Here is a 17336-nt window from a genome sequence, read left to right as displayed (position 1 = left end):
ACTGTTAATGAGCTTCAGAGAGAAAGTGAATGAGATTTAGATGGGTAGATGTTAAGGGGCCTGAAGAAAATCCTGGCAGTGTGCACAGAGCCACTTCTGCAACATCCAGCACAGATTGTCTTCCAGCTGCTTTCACTGTCACTTTTCACTCATCATTAATGCACTAGCACCAGAGAGCTAGATATCACAGCCTTTAAATTTGGTTTAGTTAGTGAAATCATTAATAGGAAAAGCACTCTAACACACCAGAGCTTCATCACTCTCAGCACCACAAGAAGTACAAGAAGTTCCCCAGGTATATACAGTATCATCCGTCCCCAGCCTCTGAATTCCCCTTTTACAAATGTGCATTCAGTCTTGCAAAGGAATGAAGTCTCCATGCTTGCAAAGATCAGCTTTGCTGAATGATTACATCCAATTCTTGAGAACTATCTCTATGAAGGCAAGCTCCTGATTTCTCTTCCTGTTATTTGGGGCTACAGATCTCAGACCAGGTCCACTGGCTATATTTTGGAGCATCTCAAAATGGCTCTAACTGGGAGTCATAAGCTACAGCGTCTGGGCAATCTGCTTATACAAATCAAATGCTATGAGTACAGAACGTGGCCCAAGTCATCTCTATTTTTATTTATTTCATTATTATTTATTTATTTCTGTGGTTTTTTTTACTAAAACTTATTCACTTCTCCCTTGTTTGCTATATGTATGTAAAAACCAGCCTTGCAGTGATTTAGACATTTATTCAATCTGTATTTCATCTTTCTGAAAAATAGTGAAGGCAGCTAAATTTAACTGTTGTAGATCCCACTCACATGAGGAATTCATTTTGTACCATCTGATTTTCAAAAATTCCTGATTTTCAAAACTCTTGCATTCTTCTTCTTCTTGATGCTATAAAGTTATTGTTATAGACATTTCTATAAACTGCTGATTCCATGTTAGAGACAATTCCATGTTTAATTCCTTTTTTAGGGATACAAGTATACTGAGTGAGTTTGTTTGTAGTCACCAGAATGTACAAAAATCCTATTGCTCAAAAGGTAAATGACATTACCTTAAGATGGCCGATTTCAAACTTTAATTAGATTTTAATGAGCTTCTGATATTCGGGGGGGGGGGGAGAAGGGAAGAACCCAGGTAAGAGGGCATCTATTCTAAACTGGATTGTTCAGAGACAGAACCAAAACTGCTGCTTGTTAAATCCTACGCACCAGCTGCACATTCAACGCAAGAAGAAATATACTGTTTTGATTGAGAGTCCTTAATGACTGTAATTTTGACTCATTCATGGAGTGTTATGTTAATAGAAAGTGCACTTACGAGTTGAATAACTGTGACAGCCATCTATTCCTTCCTAAATAGAAACTGCATTAGACCCCTTTCTGGGATGAACATCTTTGAACTTTAGTTCCATCAGCATCAGTAATCTCACTGGTATCATGGCTAATATTTGCAAAGATTTAGTCTTTGGAAAGCACAATTCCTTTAATTGGTAGTATACACTGGATGCCCAAAATCTGATGCTACAGCAAGGCTGTGTGAATTCAGTGATTGCACTGGACACTATACAAACCAGTACACAGACATACAATTCAGCTGCCAGATAATCTCTCCCCCCCCCCCCTTTATACAATATAGCAGGATACATAGATGAGGGTGGAAATATGCAATGCCTCATGACATCTTAAGGGTGGCGCTGTAGGTTAAAGCCTCAGCGCCTAGGACTTGCTGATCGAAAGGTCGGCGGTTCGAATCCCCGCGGCGGGGTGCGCTCCCATCGTTCGGTCCCAGCGCCTGCCAACCTAGCAGTTCGAAAGCACCTTCGGGTGCAAGTAGATAAATAGGGACCGCTGTATAGCGGGAAGGTAAACGGCGTTCCGTGTGCTGCGCTGGCTCGCCAGATGCAGCTTGTCACGCTGGCCACGTGACCCGGAAGTGTCTGCGGACAGCGCTGGCTCCCGGCCTCTAGAGTGAGATGAGCGCACAACCCTAGAGTCTGTCAAGCCTGGCCCGTACGGGCAGGGGTACCTTTACCTTTACCATGACATCTTAAAGAGGAGAGGGAAGGGGCTGAGGAGGATTTGGGGGGTAGACCAGGGTTTAGACTTCAGTCCTTTACACCACAGTATGATAAGGAAAAGAAGAACAAATGGTGCGTAAATATTCTTAATATGCCCATTTCTTACAGAATATTATTGTTGGCATGGAACAGAAGCCCTGGGCTAGGATTATCAACTGAAGGTGTCTTGTGCCTTTAGGGCCATGTTTCATTTTTTAAAAAATGTATCTAATGCTACTGTTTTGTTATTACAGGAATATTTCCTTCCAAGCCATGTTCTGGTAGACCTAGCCTCTAACTCATAGTGATGTTTATGTAGACGAAGATAACCCTACTGGGAAATAGGGCTTTAAATGCCTGTGATCCCCAGTGAATACATATCTGTGAGCTCACCAAAAGCTGCAGTGAGCCATCCATATAGATCTCATTATATGATGACGTGCAAAGGTTAAAAGCGAAGAAAATTATTCCAGAAAGGATTCCACTGGTGAAAATTAATAGCATAGCAATGCCTGTTTACGTTAGTTAGCAGAACTTTTGGACTTAATTATAGCAAGGAAGGAGAACCCAAAGGGCATGTTTTAGGCCACGGTGCTTCCGACGGTAGAATTGTTCCTCTCTTTATCAAGCTAGCTTGTCACATATAGTGGTACCTCTGGTTACGAACTTAATTCGTTCCGGAGGTCCATTCATAACCTGAAACCATTCTTAACCTGAGGTACCACTTTAGCGAATGGGGCCTCCTGCTGCCACCGTGTCGTCAGTTCACGATTTCTGTTCTCATCCTGGGGCAAAATTCTTAAGCTGAGGTAATACTTCCAGATTAGCGGAGTCTGTAACCCAAAGTGTTTGTAACCTGAGGTGTTTGTAACACGAGGTACCACTGTACCCACCTTTTCAGTAAAACCTTTCTGGGACCTTATGCCAAGATAGACCACTTGGTCCATCTAGCTCAGGGCTGTCTACACCAGGCATAGGCAAACTCAGCCCTCCAGATGTTTTGGGACTACAACTCCCATCATCCCTGACCACCGGTCCTGTCAGCTAGGGATAATGGGAGTTGTAGTCCCAAAACATCTGGAGGACCAAGTTTGCCTATGCCTGATCTACACCAAGAGTAGTCAACCTTTTTTACACCTACTGCCCACTAATGCATCTTTCTTGATGGTAAAATTTCCTTACCACCCACCAGTGCTCGATGGAAGGAGGATTCAGCTTGTGCTGTAGAACCCCCTACCGCTCACCTAGAATCCTGAAAAGCCCACTAGTGGGCAGTAGGGACCAGGTTGACAACCCCCTGGTCTACACTGATGGGCAGTGACTCTCTGGAGTTTCAGTCAGGAGTCATTTCCAGCCCTACCTAGAGAGACCAGGGATTGAACCTGCAATCTTTTCCATGCAAACCATGTGCTCTGCTACTGAGCTACAGCTATCCCTCACCATCTCTGCACCTCTGTACTTTCCTGATTCTCTTCCCCACTGCACATTTACCAACCCTGAGCATCACCGCCTCATCCTTAATGTAGACTAGGAGAACTCTGGATAGGGACTTCTTCTGTTCTCTGCAGACTATTCTGCTAGTAATAAAGAAATGTTAAGCAACAGAAGAAGGATTCCACTTTCTCTTCTGGTTCTTTGCAAGGTCAGGCTCAACTGGACGAGAGGACTGTGTGCATAGCTTTCTTAAAGGGAGGCTTTCCCTCACACAAAATATCAGGTGTGGACCCGCCAATCCAGAACATGGTCGCAGTCGGGGGTGGAGGGCAAAGGGTTAAAATTCCCCATGCCAGGGCCTTAATTTGGACTCAAGGTCCCATGCCTGCAATTTACTTTTAAAAAGTCATTCCCACAATTGCTGGTTGCATGAACGGCAGCACATCTGGTACGACAATGCAGCACACTCCTACCCCACCCCCACCCCTCCCTGCAGGACCAGCAGCAGCTGGTGAATCCAGAGGACAGGAGAAAACTTTTTGACCCTGGTGGAAACAGAGTGTGACACTGCTGTCCAATCTTCGCCCTTGCATTGCCAATGGATGCTATGGCAGAATGAAACAAGTTGTCTGGGAAAGTCATAAGATCTTCCCTGAAGGTGTATCCCCCCGCCCTTTTTTTTTGGAACGGGAGAGTGAATGTGCATCTGTCAGGAATTATTTAGGTCTAACAAATTGAGCTAGTGCAGTGGAATGGATTACTGACCCTTGAATTTCCCTCCAGCTTTATGATTCCATGATTTTGGTTGGCTTCGCGATTTCTCATTTGCCTACTGTCAGTGCACAGTAAGCTTCACACTCGATTATCTGTCTGCGTGACTCACTTCATTGATTTATGCTGCTGCTGTATTAACAACTAAAGACAAGGAAGCATTTTTAAATTTTTTTTAAAAAGATCTGGAAAGGAAATATCAGAAAAAGCAGTGGCGTATCGTGGGGGGTGCAGGGGGGCCCGGCCGCAACATCTGGGGGTTAGGGTTAGGGGGCACAAATCCACGGGTTAGGGGGCGCAAATCCACGGGTTAGGGGGTGCAAATTACTTGCCTTGCCCTGGGTGCTGACAACCCACGCTACGCCACTGAGAAAAAGGATCGATATACACCAGGAGGAAAAGCAGCCCATTTTTAAACTGAAAAGAGCAGGGCTATCACTTTGAGATTTCTCAAGAGCACTGCAGATAGAAATGTCATTTCCTGTACATAAATATTATATTGCAAATGATTCTAATAATGTAAATATTGTCTTTAAAATACCCTCTACACTACCAGTCATCACGCAGCTTGTATGTTACAGTTTAAATGTGAAGCTTCACTTTGATAAAGATATGAAGGTGTAACACGCTCATGAGATTGTCTCCCACAAATGTTCTTGTTACAAAGCTGAAAGAGAAGAAGTCGCTGGATCTGCTGACTGGATCAGACAGATTGCATTTTACTAACTTCCTGAGCATGCAACTATCAGTTTGCAGTGCAGCATTTGGAAGGCAAGGCACTATGGTAGTGCAAGACAATAAAATGCCCATTGCCCCAAACTACCCAGCTATTCTGAACTCATTCTTCAGTGAAATACACTTCATATTTACAAGGCCCAGTAATGGAATTCTTTCTTTGCCTGACACCCACATCACAATCCTTGAGTTAGCCTGGATATTACATTCACCACCCCAACCTCCCAGCAGTTCCACTGCCAACCATTTGAAGACCTTCCCACAGGGTTTTCTTAAGCTAATATTTTGAAGTGGCGAAAACACTGCTCAAGCGGGGCACCTTAGACCCTAGGGTCAAATGCTGCCCTGCAGGATTCTCTATCTGGTCCACAGGCTATGGACCCTTTTAAACCACACACCTATGCCCTGGGCAAATGTGATTTTCTGGCTAGAATGTGTCCTTAAACTATGGTAACTCCTCTTGCTTATCTGAATGGAGGATGGAGAGGTGTGTGTCAGTGCAGAATCCTCTGCTTTTGGCTAGAATGTTGCCTGCTGCATAAAGGGTAAGAGTAGCCTCTCTTGCCCTGCACACCGTTCCTTCTGGCCCTGCCAAAACTAATAAGAGGTCCCTGGAAGGAACACAGTCCTTGCACAGAAAAGAGCTCCCCACCCTTGTTGTATAATCACAGGCCCTGCACTCACTACGCATATAAGGCTGCACTGGTGACATTTACCTCATTACATGAATGCATTCTGGTTCCTTGGTGAAGCTGTAGGCGTAGCCACTGGATGTCGTGCCAAAATCTATAGCCACAACAACAGGATAGGACTGCTCCTCTGCGTCATTTGCATCAGAGTCCTTCTGTCAAAAGAACAGAAATATATTTGCTGTTATGTGATTTCAAGAAAGGGCTGCAAGCGTTACTAGCTCTATTTAAATGCCAAACACGACACTAATAATCTCCTCTGGAGTGACCGAAATTGGCAATCCCCAAATACCAGCAGGCCCCAGATGCTAGCTGGAACTGGAATTTAGCACATCACTAAGCCAATACTTAATTTTTGTGACTGTGATGCTGCCTCAGAAGAATGATGGCTGCACTCAAAATTCTTTGTACATTCTGCAAGCTAAATGGGTCAGTCACTGATTTCAGAAAAGGATGAGAAAAACACAACAGCAAGCTCCAGCTTCCCAATGGCAAGTAGTTATTAAATCAATGTACTTTTAACGTATACGTCACCTAAGCCTAAATGGTAGCATGTCAAATAAGGTAACTCACTTCAAATCAGAACCTGCCATAAGTGGGGAAAATGTTTATCTTCTGTACCTCCTCCTAGGAGCCTATAGACATTATTCAGGGAGAAGGACCTTGGGATCAGTCTTTAGGAGATGTGATCTGGATTCTGAATGGGAGAAGGAATTGCCTTCAGGATCAGTCCCAGATGTGCCCTTACTTCTCTGGCCTACAGAGACTGTGCTGCCTTTCTCTAAGCCACACAAAATGTCAAAATAGGGCTCTCTGTGGAAGATTAAGCCTGACTTTGTGAAATTTTGCAAGCTCAGAACATTCTTGGCCTTGTCATGCAATGCAATCACTCAGTCTAGTACATTACCACATTGGTCTCCTATTCCAGGCCTTGATAGACTGAAGGTCAGTGCTGCTGACACAAACTATTTTCATCCTCAGCTTCAGGACAGTAGCAAAAAGGATCTATCCCAAAAGTTCTCCTCTGCCTGCAGCAAACTCAACCTTTGTTTATTTATATATTTTGTACATTTACACTATTCTTTCCCTCCCAATTTTTCACCTTACAACAACCCTGCAAGGGAGGCTAGACTGAGAGACTGACTGGCCCAAGGTAACCCAGTTACTATAATGCTATCATTTTAGTCTGTAACCCACCTTGTGATTTTTTTATATGAAAGTGTGGTTTATAGATATATTTTTTTAAAAAATAAAATAAAATAAACTCTTAGCCATGGATGGGGAGAAAATAATACCAGTAATATACAGGCTACATTTCTCACCGCAATGTGGGATGGGGACAGAGGTGTTATCCCTGGGTCTCCCAGACTTCTTGCTGGAGATGCATAGGCAGCTGTTGAAGTGACATCTGAAAAAAAATATGAGGAGCCTTTTAGTCAGCTGAATGTTCTTCAGAGCAGATAAACAAGTGAAAAAGACGCATGTTAGTTCATGACACCAACTTTGTCAAATGTGACAAAAACAGTCACAGAAATAAAGACATCAGTGCTATGTTACTTGTCTCTGTTATTAATGACATAATTATTTAAATTTGACAATTAAATTACATTCTTCTAATAACAAATGAACTGAAACTAATTCATTTTGACTGGTCTTCAAAGGCAGCTAAGCCCAATGATTCACAGAGTGTAATGCAAATGGCAGCAGAGATGGAAGCTCTTTCTGGAACCTTCTTAGTGCAAATGTTGCATGTTGCACCAGTGCGGTGTAGTGGTTAGAGTCCTGGACTCGGACTTTACCTTGACCTGACACTTGTCTATTTTGGAAAGGACTTGCATGCCTCATCCCTCTTTTCCAGCTCAGAGGGAGTTAAGTGGAGAAATTGGAGTTGGGTCACAGGTTATCTGACTGATCTTTTATAACTGTGAAGAACCATCTTCAGGATACAGTGGTACCTCGGGTTACATACGCTTCAGGTTACAGACGCTTCAGGTTACAGACTCCGCTAACCCAGAAATAGTACCTCAGGTGAAGAACTTTGCTTCAGGATGAGAACAGAAATCGTGCTCTGGCGGCGTGGCAGCAGCAGGAGGCCCCATTAACTAAAGTGGTGCTTCAAGTTAAGAACAGTTTCAGGTTAAGAACAGATCTCCAGAACGAATTAAGTTCTTAACCCTAGGTACCACTGTATAATAATATTTTTGTAGGTAATTTAAGAACTGCGCTGGTTGGAGAGTGGTGATGTCATGTAACCAAGATGGCAGTTCAATTTTTTCTCTCCCCAAACCCTGACAAACAAATGGCAAAAATCAACATTGTTTCACCTTGAAAAAAAGTCCTGACTTTAAATGAAGTATATTGGATATGACTCGGGGATCCCAACTTGCAAGGAAGAGATCTAAGGAACCATTTTGAAGCTTGGAATCCCATCTTGACAGGTAACAGGGAAACTCACACATCCATGCTTAACATGGTACCAAAGAACCCTAAAGGCAGAAAACTTGATCTGGACACGATGACGGGAATTAACTCTGCTTTGACATGTAGAAAGATGGGTCTAATGCATTATTACCTCTTTGAAAAGAATTGCATTGGTTTCTTACAAGACTTCTCTCCTAATATTTGGATCTAAACATGGAACGTATGATTGGATTAGATGGATATGTTTGCTACATGGTTATAGATCCCAGGTTTCTTTTACTTTCAGAAATACAAGCTGGGGCAGCTGAGATCAGAATCAGGCTGAAATAGCAGTGCATAGGGAGCGTCCATTTACCTGCTGGCCATGCTGCTAATTGCCCTGAAAAGATGTTATTTCTTGCAATGGCATCTCCAGGGAAACAGTAATTCTGGGAGGGAATGGGGCAGGGGGGAATGGCTTGAGAGGAAAGCATCAGTCCCCTCTCCCTGCATGACATGGATTGTGAGAAGTGACACAGCTGCTATTTCTAAAAGAAAAAAACTGCCCAGATAGGCAACAATGTGGCAATCCTGTATTTCTTTTGGCACATATCACACATTGCAAAGCCACACGCGATTGCACATGACTCATTTCATGGACTATGATGCATTGATGCTCCGACTATGACAATTTCACAGATATTGAAACCTGTGTGAAAAACATGATGTTTGCCATGTGCCTGTTACTACTTTATTTTTAACACCTCTCAAGAAGGAAGAGGTTGATTTGTATTCCAGTGTAGCTTAATTTAGCTAATATTGCACCTTTTTTCTCTGGGGTTTCCATGGACACCACAGTGGAGCACACATCCTGTAATCAAAACAGTGGGGGGTACTGCTTAAAGCTTGCACTGCCATAAGAGGCTTTTGCATCCAAGAAACAAGCTGCCAGGACAGCATTTCCTCTTTCCCTGCTTTTGCCTCATCAAGTCCTCAGTAGCCTGGACAGTGAAATCTAAAGGTCATTATTTATTTGGGAGTTTTCATATATGGTCAAAAAACATTTAGTTTCTTCCAGTGCATCAATGCAATCAGGCTGATCTTAACAAAACCGTATTTCTTCATCTTATTTTTATGGCATTCTTCATTTGCAGAGATTTGAAACTTGCTTCCTAGAAGCAGTCTCAGGATTGTTGTCATCCAGGGTGGAGATCCAATGCACAGCTGGAAAAAAGCAAGTCCCACTGAATAAATGTGGGGGTTAGAATCAACCTGTATAGGTTTACATGGTTAAATCTCCTGCTCCTTCTGTGCAAAGATGATGGCGCACAGCAATGTGAACACAAAGCAGAAAGGACCACTTCAGCCCATGGCTGAATGTCATGTAGAAAGCCTCCTCAGATATCCCACCACCTTCTAAGACAAGAACAGGGAATGTTGGTGTTGTTGAACTCCAACTCACATTAGCTCCAGTCACCATGGGCCACTGCTCTGGGATGATGGGAGCTATAATCCAGAAAAATCTGAAAGACCAATGGCACCCCATCCCTGCTATAAGAACTACCCACTCTTTGTGGCTATTCCATCATCCTGTAAGAAGTGAAGACCAATGTTGCCCTCCAGAACATGAATGATCCATCCTACTTTCTTACAGATCCAAGCTCAGAAGCTGGAGATCCTCTGCAGCTGCTGGCACCGGCAGTGCTCTTTCATTTTAGGGATTTAAAAGTCACAAATTGCTGCTAAAGCAACTTGCATTGGGTTTGTTCTCGGTCTTTAATCCCTCTTTCCTCCTAATTTTTATAGCACTACCTGTATCATCAGAACTGCTGCATCATGAACAATGGCAGAACCATTTGCTTGTGTCATTCCAAAATGAGAGGAGGAAATGCTTCTACATACTATTGGGAATAGTAAATGTTATGAGCAGACCATCTTTGTCAGGAAAACTGCATGAACAGATCTTACCCAGAGAAATAGCTCAAAACCACAAACTCCAATTTGATGAAAGCTTTGGAAAAATAGTCACACTTGAAAACAGGGGTCAATAAAGACACTTTACAGCACAATCCTATACAGTGGTACCTCTGGTTATGAACTTAATTCGTTCTGGAGGTCTGTTCTTAACCTGAAACCGTTCTTAACCTGAGGTACCTCTTTAGCTAATGGGGCCTCCTGCTGCCGCCGCCACAATTTCTGTTCTCATCCTGAGGTAAAGTTCTTAACCCGAGGTAGTATATCCGGGTTAGTGGAGTCTATAATCTGAACTGTTTGTAACCTGAGGTGTTTGTAACCTGAGGTACCACTGTATACATATGTCTACTGAGAAATATGACCCACTGAGTTCAATCAGGCTTTCTCCCAGTAAGTGTATACAATACAGGATTACAACTTCAGAGAAGAGATGGCTGCTTTAAAGATGCAATTCTATGCATACTTCCCTGGGAATAAGCCCCACGGAACACATTGAGAGTTCCTTCTGAGTAAGCATGCAAAGGCTCAGCCTGCAAAAGTGTTACAATGCTTCCTAATGGTAATTGCTGTAACTGCCGCCCTAGATTTAGATGCCCCTGGGGTGAAATGTGCTTTCCATACCAATGCAACTTGAATCAGCCTTTTTTGGACTGTCTTCATAGTGATTCGGGAGATTCCTTGCATAAAGAATGGGCATCTCTACTCTCTTAATTGGATTACCCCAGTTCAGAACCTGACCGCTTCAATCTGCAGGACCTGCACTTTTACAAGTGCCATATAATGTCCTGAAAAGATGGAGGTACTGTGGGTGGATCAGGTTCCTAGTCCAGGGAGTCTTTCCCATTCAGTAATTGAGAAGGGGGCGACCTCAACCACCTGTCAAAGTGGTCTGCTGGGCTTGGGAGGGGTCTGGATCCAACCCACCAGTCAGATCCAGTTCCTCACCCCTGCACTAGAAGCACCCATCGCAGGCACGGGGTGCATTGATGCCATCAACCTATGCTGCCACAGCTGCCTCTGCCTCCCTTGCAACACTCTCACAGCAAGAACATGGGCATTTCTCCCTTTAGATGTTCCTAAGCAGTGGTGGCCCCATATTTCCTTTCTGCCCATTGCACCAGTTATTATCAATTGTTATTACCAGTTATGGATAATTATCTATTCTCTTGAAAGTAAGGTAAAGGTAAAGGTACCCCTGCCCGTATGGGCCAGTCGTGTCCGACTCTAGGGTTGTGCGCCCATCTCACTCTAGAGGCCGGGGGCCAGCGCTGTCCGCAGACACTTCCGGGTCACGTGGCCAGCGTGACGAAGCTGCTCTGGCGAGCCAGCACCAGCGCAACACACGGAAACGCCGTTTACCTTCCCACTATAACACGGTACCTATTTATCTACTTGCACTTAAGGGTGCTTTCGAACTGCTAGGTGGGCAGGAGCTGGGACCGAAAGACGGGAGCTCACCCCGCCGCGGGGATTTGAACCGCCAACCATGCGATCGGCAAGCCCTAGGCACTGAGGTTTTACCCACAGCGCCACCCGCGTCCCTGCTCTTGAAAGTAAGCCCCACCAAATTATGTAGTACTTAACTCCTGGAGATTTGGATAGGATTGATTAGATGTACACAGACCAAATAAGAAATAAAGCTTTGTTAATAAAGCACTGTAGTTCTACTGGGTCTTAAATGAAAAGGTTTTGGTTCCTTTAAAACCTTTCTTTGTAAAAGCATTTAATTAAATGTAATAAACAATGATTCACTTCCTACAGTGTCAATTTCATATTTGGAACATACAGATATGCATTATGAGACTTGATGCACAAATACAAGGTCTGTGCTTGAATACTGGAATACTTCTGTTGCAGCCTTAGGATAGAGGAACTCTATGCTACTTTCTAGCTCAGGGATGTTTTGTTGACATATCCAGGGCAAATGCTAGAGCATCATCTCTTCCAGTGGTGCCTCACTTGCTTCCAGTGGTGGACACTGTACTGGGCCATCACTGTCATCTGGTCCGTCACAGCTGCTGTTTACCATGGGGGGGGGGGCAAGGTGAACACAGTGCAAATTCACTGGCAGGAGCTCCAGATTGGATCCACAGGTGCGTTTGGACACCAACCTTTCCCCTCTCCCAGGCAGTAAGCAACAGCAATGCCACCAGATGTCAGGTGACAGCAGCATCCTACCAACCCACCCACCCACCCACCCACTACTGTTTCATAATACCAATTCATCATGCCACTTCCACCCCTTAATCTGTTGCTGAACTCCAGTTCCCATTACCCCTGCCCATTGGCCATACTTGCTGGGGCTGATGGGAGTTGTAGTTCAGCAACATCGGGAGGGCCAAAGGTTGCTCTTAGTCCTGCTGGCCTGCTGTGAGTTCTGATAGGATCTCACCAGGGCCTTCTATCCTAGTTCCCAGTGGAAAGGGGTTCCCCCAGAGCGACCCACAAGCAGTAATTCAAGCTTCTATTTAGACTCTGGGGAAATAATGGGAAGGGAGCTTTATCTGTGGATGAGATCCTGCCCCTCAGTCTTTGACACCGCAGTTAATATCAATGGAACTGACAGCGTATTGGAACAGAGGTGCTACTTCTCACAGGAAGTTCTGCCACTTTGTTCCAGCAGGAGAGCATCTTCTCCCATCACCCAGCAGGGCTCCTGTGCTTGGAAGCAGGAAAGGGGAAACTGTGGCCCTCCAAATGTTGTTAGGCTCCAACTCCCATCAGCCCCTGCCAGTAGACACAACGATCAGGGAAGATGGGCACCTTAATCTAACAACAGCTGCTGGGCAACAAGTTCCCCCACTCTGCCTTTACAAAAAACAATTCAAAGTTTCTGCAAGCTACTAATTGCTTTTTTCACTTGTACAAGGCAAACTCCTTTTCTGTGCTGCGACTTCAGAGATCCACTGCAGCTGATGTCCTTGAATCTCACTCCCACAGAAGACCACCCAATAAGCATCGCACAACACTTTCCAGTGTTTTCCCTAGGTTTCTTTTGCTTGTTTGTCTTTTTTTTCCAGTCTGGACCTCTGTATTTGTAAGTGCTATGTTTCAGCTAAAAGATCTGCTAAACAGACACCATTCAAACCAAATGCAGTGTACTTCTTTGGGTTGGTGGTATCTAAAGCTTCAGGGGATCAACTCTGCTGTCTGTCTGAGGCTTATGCTCAAAAGACCGCAGTGCTGTAGGACCTGGAACCATAAAAATAATTAATAGCAGGTGCCTGCTGCAATCTTTTACTGCTTGAGTTTGATTTAGGCAGTTTTGTCTTCGTAGCAAAGTTTTTACTACAATCAAATTTCATCACCATTAGTTCTGCCATGTAACGGTTTCAGAATGCAACATCATTATTTACATTTTTTTAAACAACAACACTGTTGTTCACTACGTATATCAGTGAATAAACCAGATGTCAGCATTGTATATATGACAAATGGGTACTCTACTGAATCAAGTTCTTGAATACCATAGAAGCCTTCCTACTTGGCTTTCTTTTAGCATCAGTTTATACCAGATTCAACAATCATGTGGGGGGAAATATGTGACATCCATCATATGACAGCTGAGTAAACCAGCTTTTCCACTTTTCTCATTTCTCCAGTGCCATTTCTCTCTAATGCTTTGAACATGTTCAGCCAAAAATGAGCAATTTCCAAATTGATATTTGGGAAACAGATTTAAAAGAGCAACACTCTTTTAAATTTGCGGGAAGTAAATAGATATTATTAGCTTCCAGCACTCTTCACTGTCAGCAAATAAAAACCAACTATCTTAAAGATTGTCTCTCCCCCCCCCCCACTTTTCACAATTCCACTTTCCGTAAATGATGTCCTTTCCTCCCTGCTTCAGGTGCCCTGCATTTAAATAACTTGATTATGCACCATTTCCTTGCAGGCTGCATACAGATGAAGCGGCTTTGAGATTTAAGTCTCTCTTTACACTGTCACCGCAATGTAAACGGGTACAAATTTAAGGATTCAAAGACAAAGGATTTCCCATTTTCTATGAAACTCACAACCACGAAGCAAATTACACAGGTTAAAGCGTCACTATTACCTGCTTGTGTTTTATCAGTCCAGCCAGCCCATCAGATACATCAGAAATCAAGAAGCACTGGTTTCTTCTGAGAAACCCTCAAGCAGCCCACAATTCTTCACCAGCCACACCTACACCACAGAATCTTGAGAAAACAGGGCCAGGCCTAGGGTTGTCCAATTGCCCATTATGCCCACCCCCATTTTAGTCTCTTCTCCTTGATCTATTAAATAATATACATGCATATACTACTTAATTATTTGCACTTCTCAGTGGCGTACAGCCCATGGGAAATGGGACAATTAAAACAATAAACCTTTATTGTAAAATGCCTGCTGGAACAAGAAAGTCTTAGTCATGCACCTGAAATTTGACAACGAAGAGGTCTGTCTAATCTCAGTTTGAAGGGAGCTCCACAAACTGGGAACCACTACACTGAATGCCCTGCTTCCAAGCAATTACAAGCTGCGCATCTGAGCCATGGGGGACCATTAACAGAGCCTCCTTCAGTGATGGGGCAGGGACATGAGGGGCCAGGTTGGCAGATAGAGCAAGGGAAAGGGGGCGCAATACGGATAACCCCTTAGAAAGGAATGCACACCACCAACCATATGCAAGTTGCAAAGTGGGGGCAGTGACATTTTCACCCAGAAATTATACTAGCCGAATTGCTGTTTGGACCAGTGTTGAAAAAAAATGGAGCTGAAATAATACTAAGTGGGGGTGTATGCTCTACTTTCTACTTGGTTTAGGTTGACATCGGGAAAACCTGTGGCCCTCGGGATGCAGGCCGCTGGCCATGCAGGCTGGGGCTGAAGGGAGCTGCAATCTTGGAATTGTGCAGTTGGAAGGGACCCCAGTGGTCATCTAGTTCAACCCCCTGCAATGCAGGAAACTATTGCCCAACATGACCCTGAGATTAAGAGTCTCATGCTCTACCCACTGAGCTATCTACAACATCAGGTGGGTCACAGCTTCCGGCCACCCATACTGTGGAAATGCAAGGCAGAGCACCCAATGAAGCCATCCTAAGCGACTCTAGTGTCCGATTCCCAAAGAGGGAAAAAAGCCTGCAAAAGGAACCGCTGGAAGAATGAGGTTTCCCACCCATCCGCTTCCAATCCCTGTTCGCCATGATCTCAGTCGCTTCTGTCTGCTCCCTCACATATCCTTCCTGAATCCTGAGAATTAGAAGCCCCTCCCGCTTTTTTTTTTTTTCCTGGAAAAGATCCGCAAGAGGCAGAGGAGCAAGGAAGGGAGCTGGCCATCGCAGCTTCTGGGAAATTTTCGCTGCACTGCCAGCCTGGGCGATCTCTGGCTCAGTGCCCCGCCCAGCCGCAGAGCACATGCGGAGAGATGGGGCGCACCCCCTCCCTGCAGCCTGGCCGGAGAGAGAGAGAGAGAGAGAGAGAGAGAGAGAGAGAGAGAGAGAGAGAAACGCCGCGGAGGCGGGGGACGTGCCCGCCTCGGATTCCTCCGCATTGTTTTTTCACCTGGATCCTATAGCCGGCCGCTTCGCCTCCCCATCTGGCGCAGTCGGTTCCCCCCGAAGCCCCACGTGACGGCAGGCCGGCTTTTGCAGAAACGGGGCGGAGGCACTTTGCAAGTATAGTAACTCCTGCTCTCTTCTGGGAGCGCAACTTGCAAGGAAGAGAAGTGGGGCTGGGTGGGGGAACTAAGCGTGGGAGTAGGGAGAAAAAGCACCTCTCCAAAAAATCATTATTAGCCTCAGGGCACCCCCCCCCCCGCCCAATATCACCTCCTCAAGGATCTTGCCCCCGCCCACTTCCTACTGGCTAGACGGTCCCGGAGGCTCAGGATAGTGGAGTCAAGTCATGGGCTGTTAACTGGACTTGCACACCGAGGCGTCTCCAGACGTCCGCGCAAATATAAAAGGCTGCTTGCGACCATCCTCTGCCCTACGTGCGCCGCGTTGCAAATTCATAGGTAGGTGTTGATTACTGTGCAAGGTCTGTTCACGAATGAAGGGAAGTCCTGCCTTAAGGATGCCTTTTGCGCAAAAGCAAATCCTAAAGCAACATTTACACGTCGACCCCTTCCTGCCACATTCCTGCCAACACAAAACGTTGCCACATCCCACGTGTGCATAAACTCATGCATGCATGCATGTGGGTGCATTGCGTTTTCTGCACATACCCTTCAGATATGCAGCTCAGGCTGCTGACACAGCGGCGTCCAAGCAATACCTGCCTCTGGGAGGGACTGCGCATCCATTACCCAGAGACTCGGCTTCATTTCTGAATCTAGACGGTCTCCTGCAAGAACCACCCAAGATCCAGCGCTATTGATAGTTTCCTTGATGGGGCGGAGAGAAACCGCGACGCCGGCATCCGGCTCCCACGAAGTAGCCGGGGGTCGATCGCGGCCCTCTGCCCCCCTCCTGCCTCCGGCCCCGCTCCCTCGTACCCCACGAGCCCAGACCCGCAGCGCCTTCCCAGCTGGGGCTCCCCCCTCCCGCCTCGCCTACGACGCGCATTTTGGAGAGGTGCGCTTTTCCCGAAGGCAAGCCCCCTCCACGCGAGGCGCGCTGCCCCCGCCTGCCCACCCTCCCCGCAAGCCCCATTACCTGCCGTGACGCCTTCCGTCCCCGCCATGGCTGGAGGCGTTCACTGCGCCCTCGGCTCCGTCCTTCAGCCTCGCCAGGCGTGTTCAGCCGCCAGGGACCGAGCTCGTCGCTCGCTTCACTCGGCAGCCGGAGCCATTGGGAGCGCGGGCGAGGTGGCTGTGCTGCAGTCGCTCCCTTCCCAGTTCTGCAGGCGAGCGGCGACGCCAAGGCTTCTTTCTGCTCGCGTCTTCGCCTTCCTCCTCCTCCTCCTTCCCCACCCACGGCTGGCTGTGTAGACAGCCAAAGGGACGGGCTTAGCGTTTGACCCCTGTGCCTATGTCTCTTTCTCTGCGTGTGTGTTCACCAGCCTTTTCTTCCCTGCTGCAAGGCTCTGGCTGCTCGGATTTCTGCAGAGCCCCTCCCCTTGAAAGTGAGCGGCCTGTCCCCCCTCCCTTTTGCCACCCCACCTCACGCACCGGCGCGGGAGGGAATCGTGGCAGCAAGTGACAAAGGAGATCTTCAAGGAATAGGCTTGGACGAGCCCAAACCAGAATGCTGTCGTTGCCTTAAAAGAATAAAAAAATAAGTAACACTTCTTAATTCCAAAGGTTGTCCCTTGGGCTTTTATTTATTTAAATCGCAGCTACAATTAGGATCCCCGTACCTAATGCA

General features: G+C 45.9%; 1 protein-coding gene across 3 annotated transcripts in view; it reads right to left on the bottom strand.

Moving 5' to 3' along the window:
• Positions 1-17125, bottom strand: part of HSPA12A (heat shock protein family A (Hsp70) member 12A) — a 52172-nt gene extending 35047 nt beyond the window's left edge. For 2 of the 3 annotated variants that reach the window (XR_014157005.1, XM_081863717.1), the window contains exons 1-3: positions 16686-17124; positions 7011-7096; positions 5716-5843 (exon numbers count right to left, since the gene is read on the bottom strand). Coding sequence is in view for 2 of the 3 variants with exons in the window: in XM_081863717.1 (XP_081719843.1) it covers positions 5716-5843; positions 7011-7096; positions 16686-16713 (242 nt within the window). In the remaining variant the exon portion in view is untranslated. Of the gene's footprint in view, positions 1-5715; positions 5844-7010; positions 7097-16685 lie in introns of all 3 variants that reach the window. The other variant, XM_081863718.1, reaches the window with a different exon arrangement.
• Positions 17126-17336: the final 211 nt, after the last annotated feature.

The sequence above is a fragment of the Podarcis erhardii genome, assembly GCF_964252035.2.
Source record: "Podarcis erhardii genome assembly, chromosome: 5".
Taxonomy (NCBI): domain Eukaryota; kingdom Metazoa; phylum Chordata; class Lepidosauria; order Squamata; family Lacertidae; genus Podarcis; species Podarcis erhardii.
The sequence above is the reverse complement of the archived record's forward strand: the minus strand, read 5'-3'. Positions and strand labels throughout refer to the sequence as shown.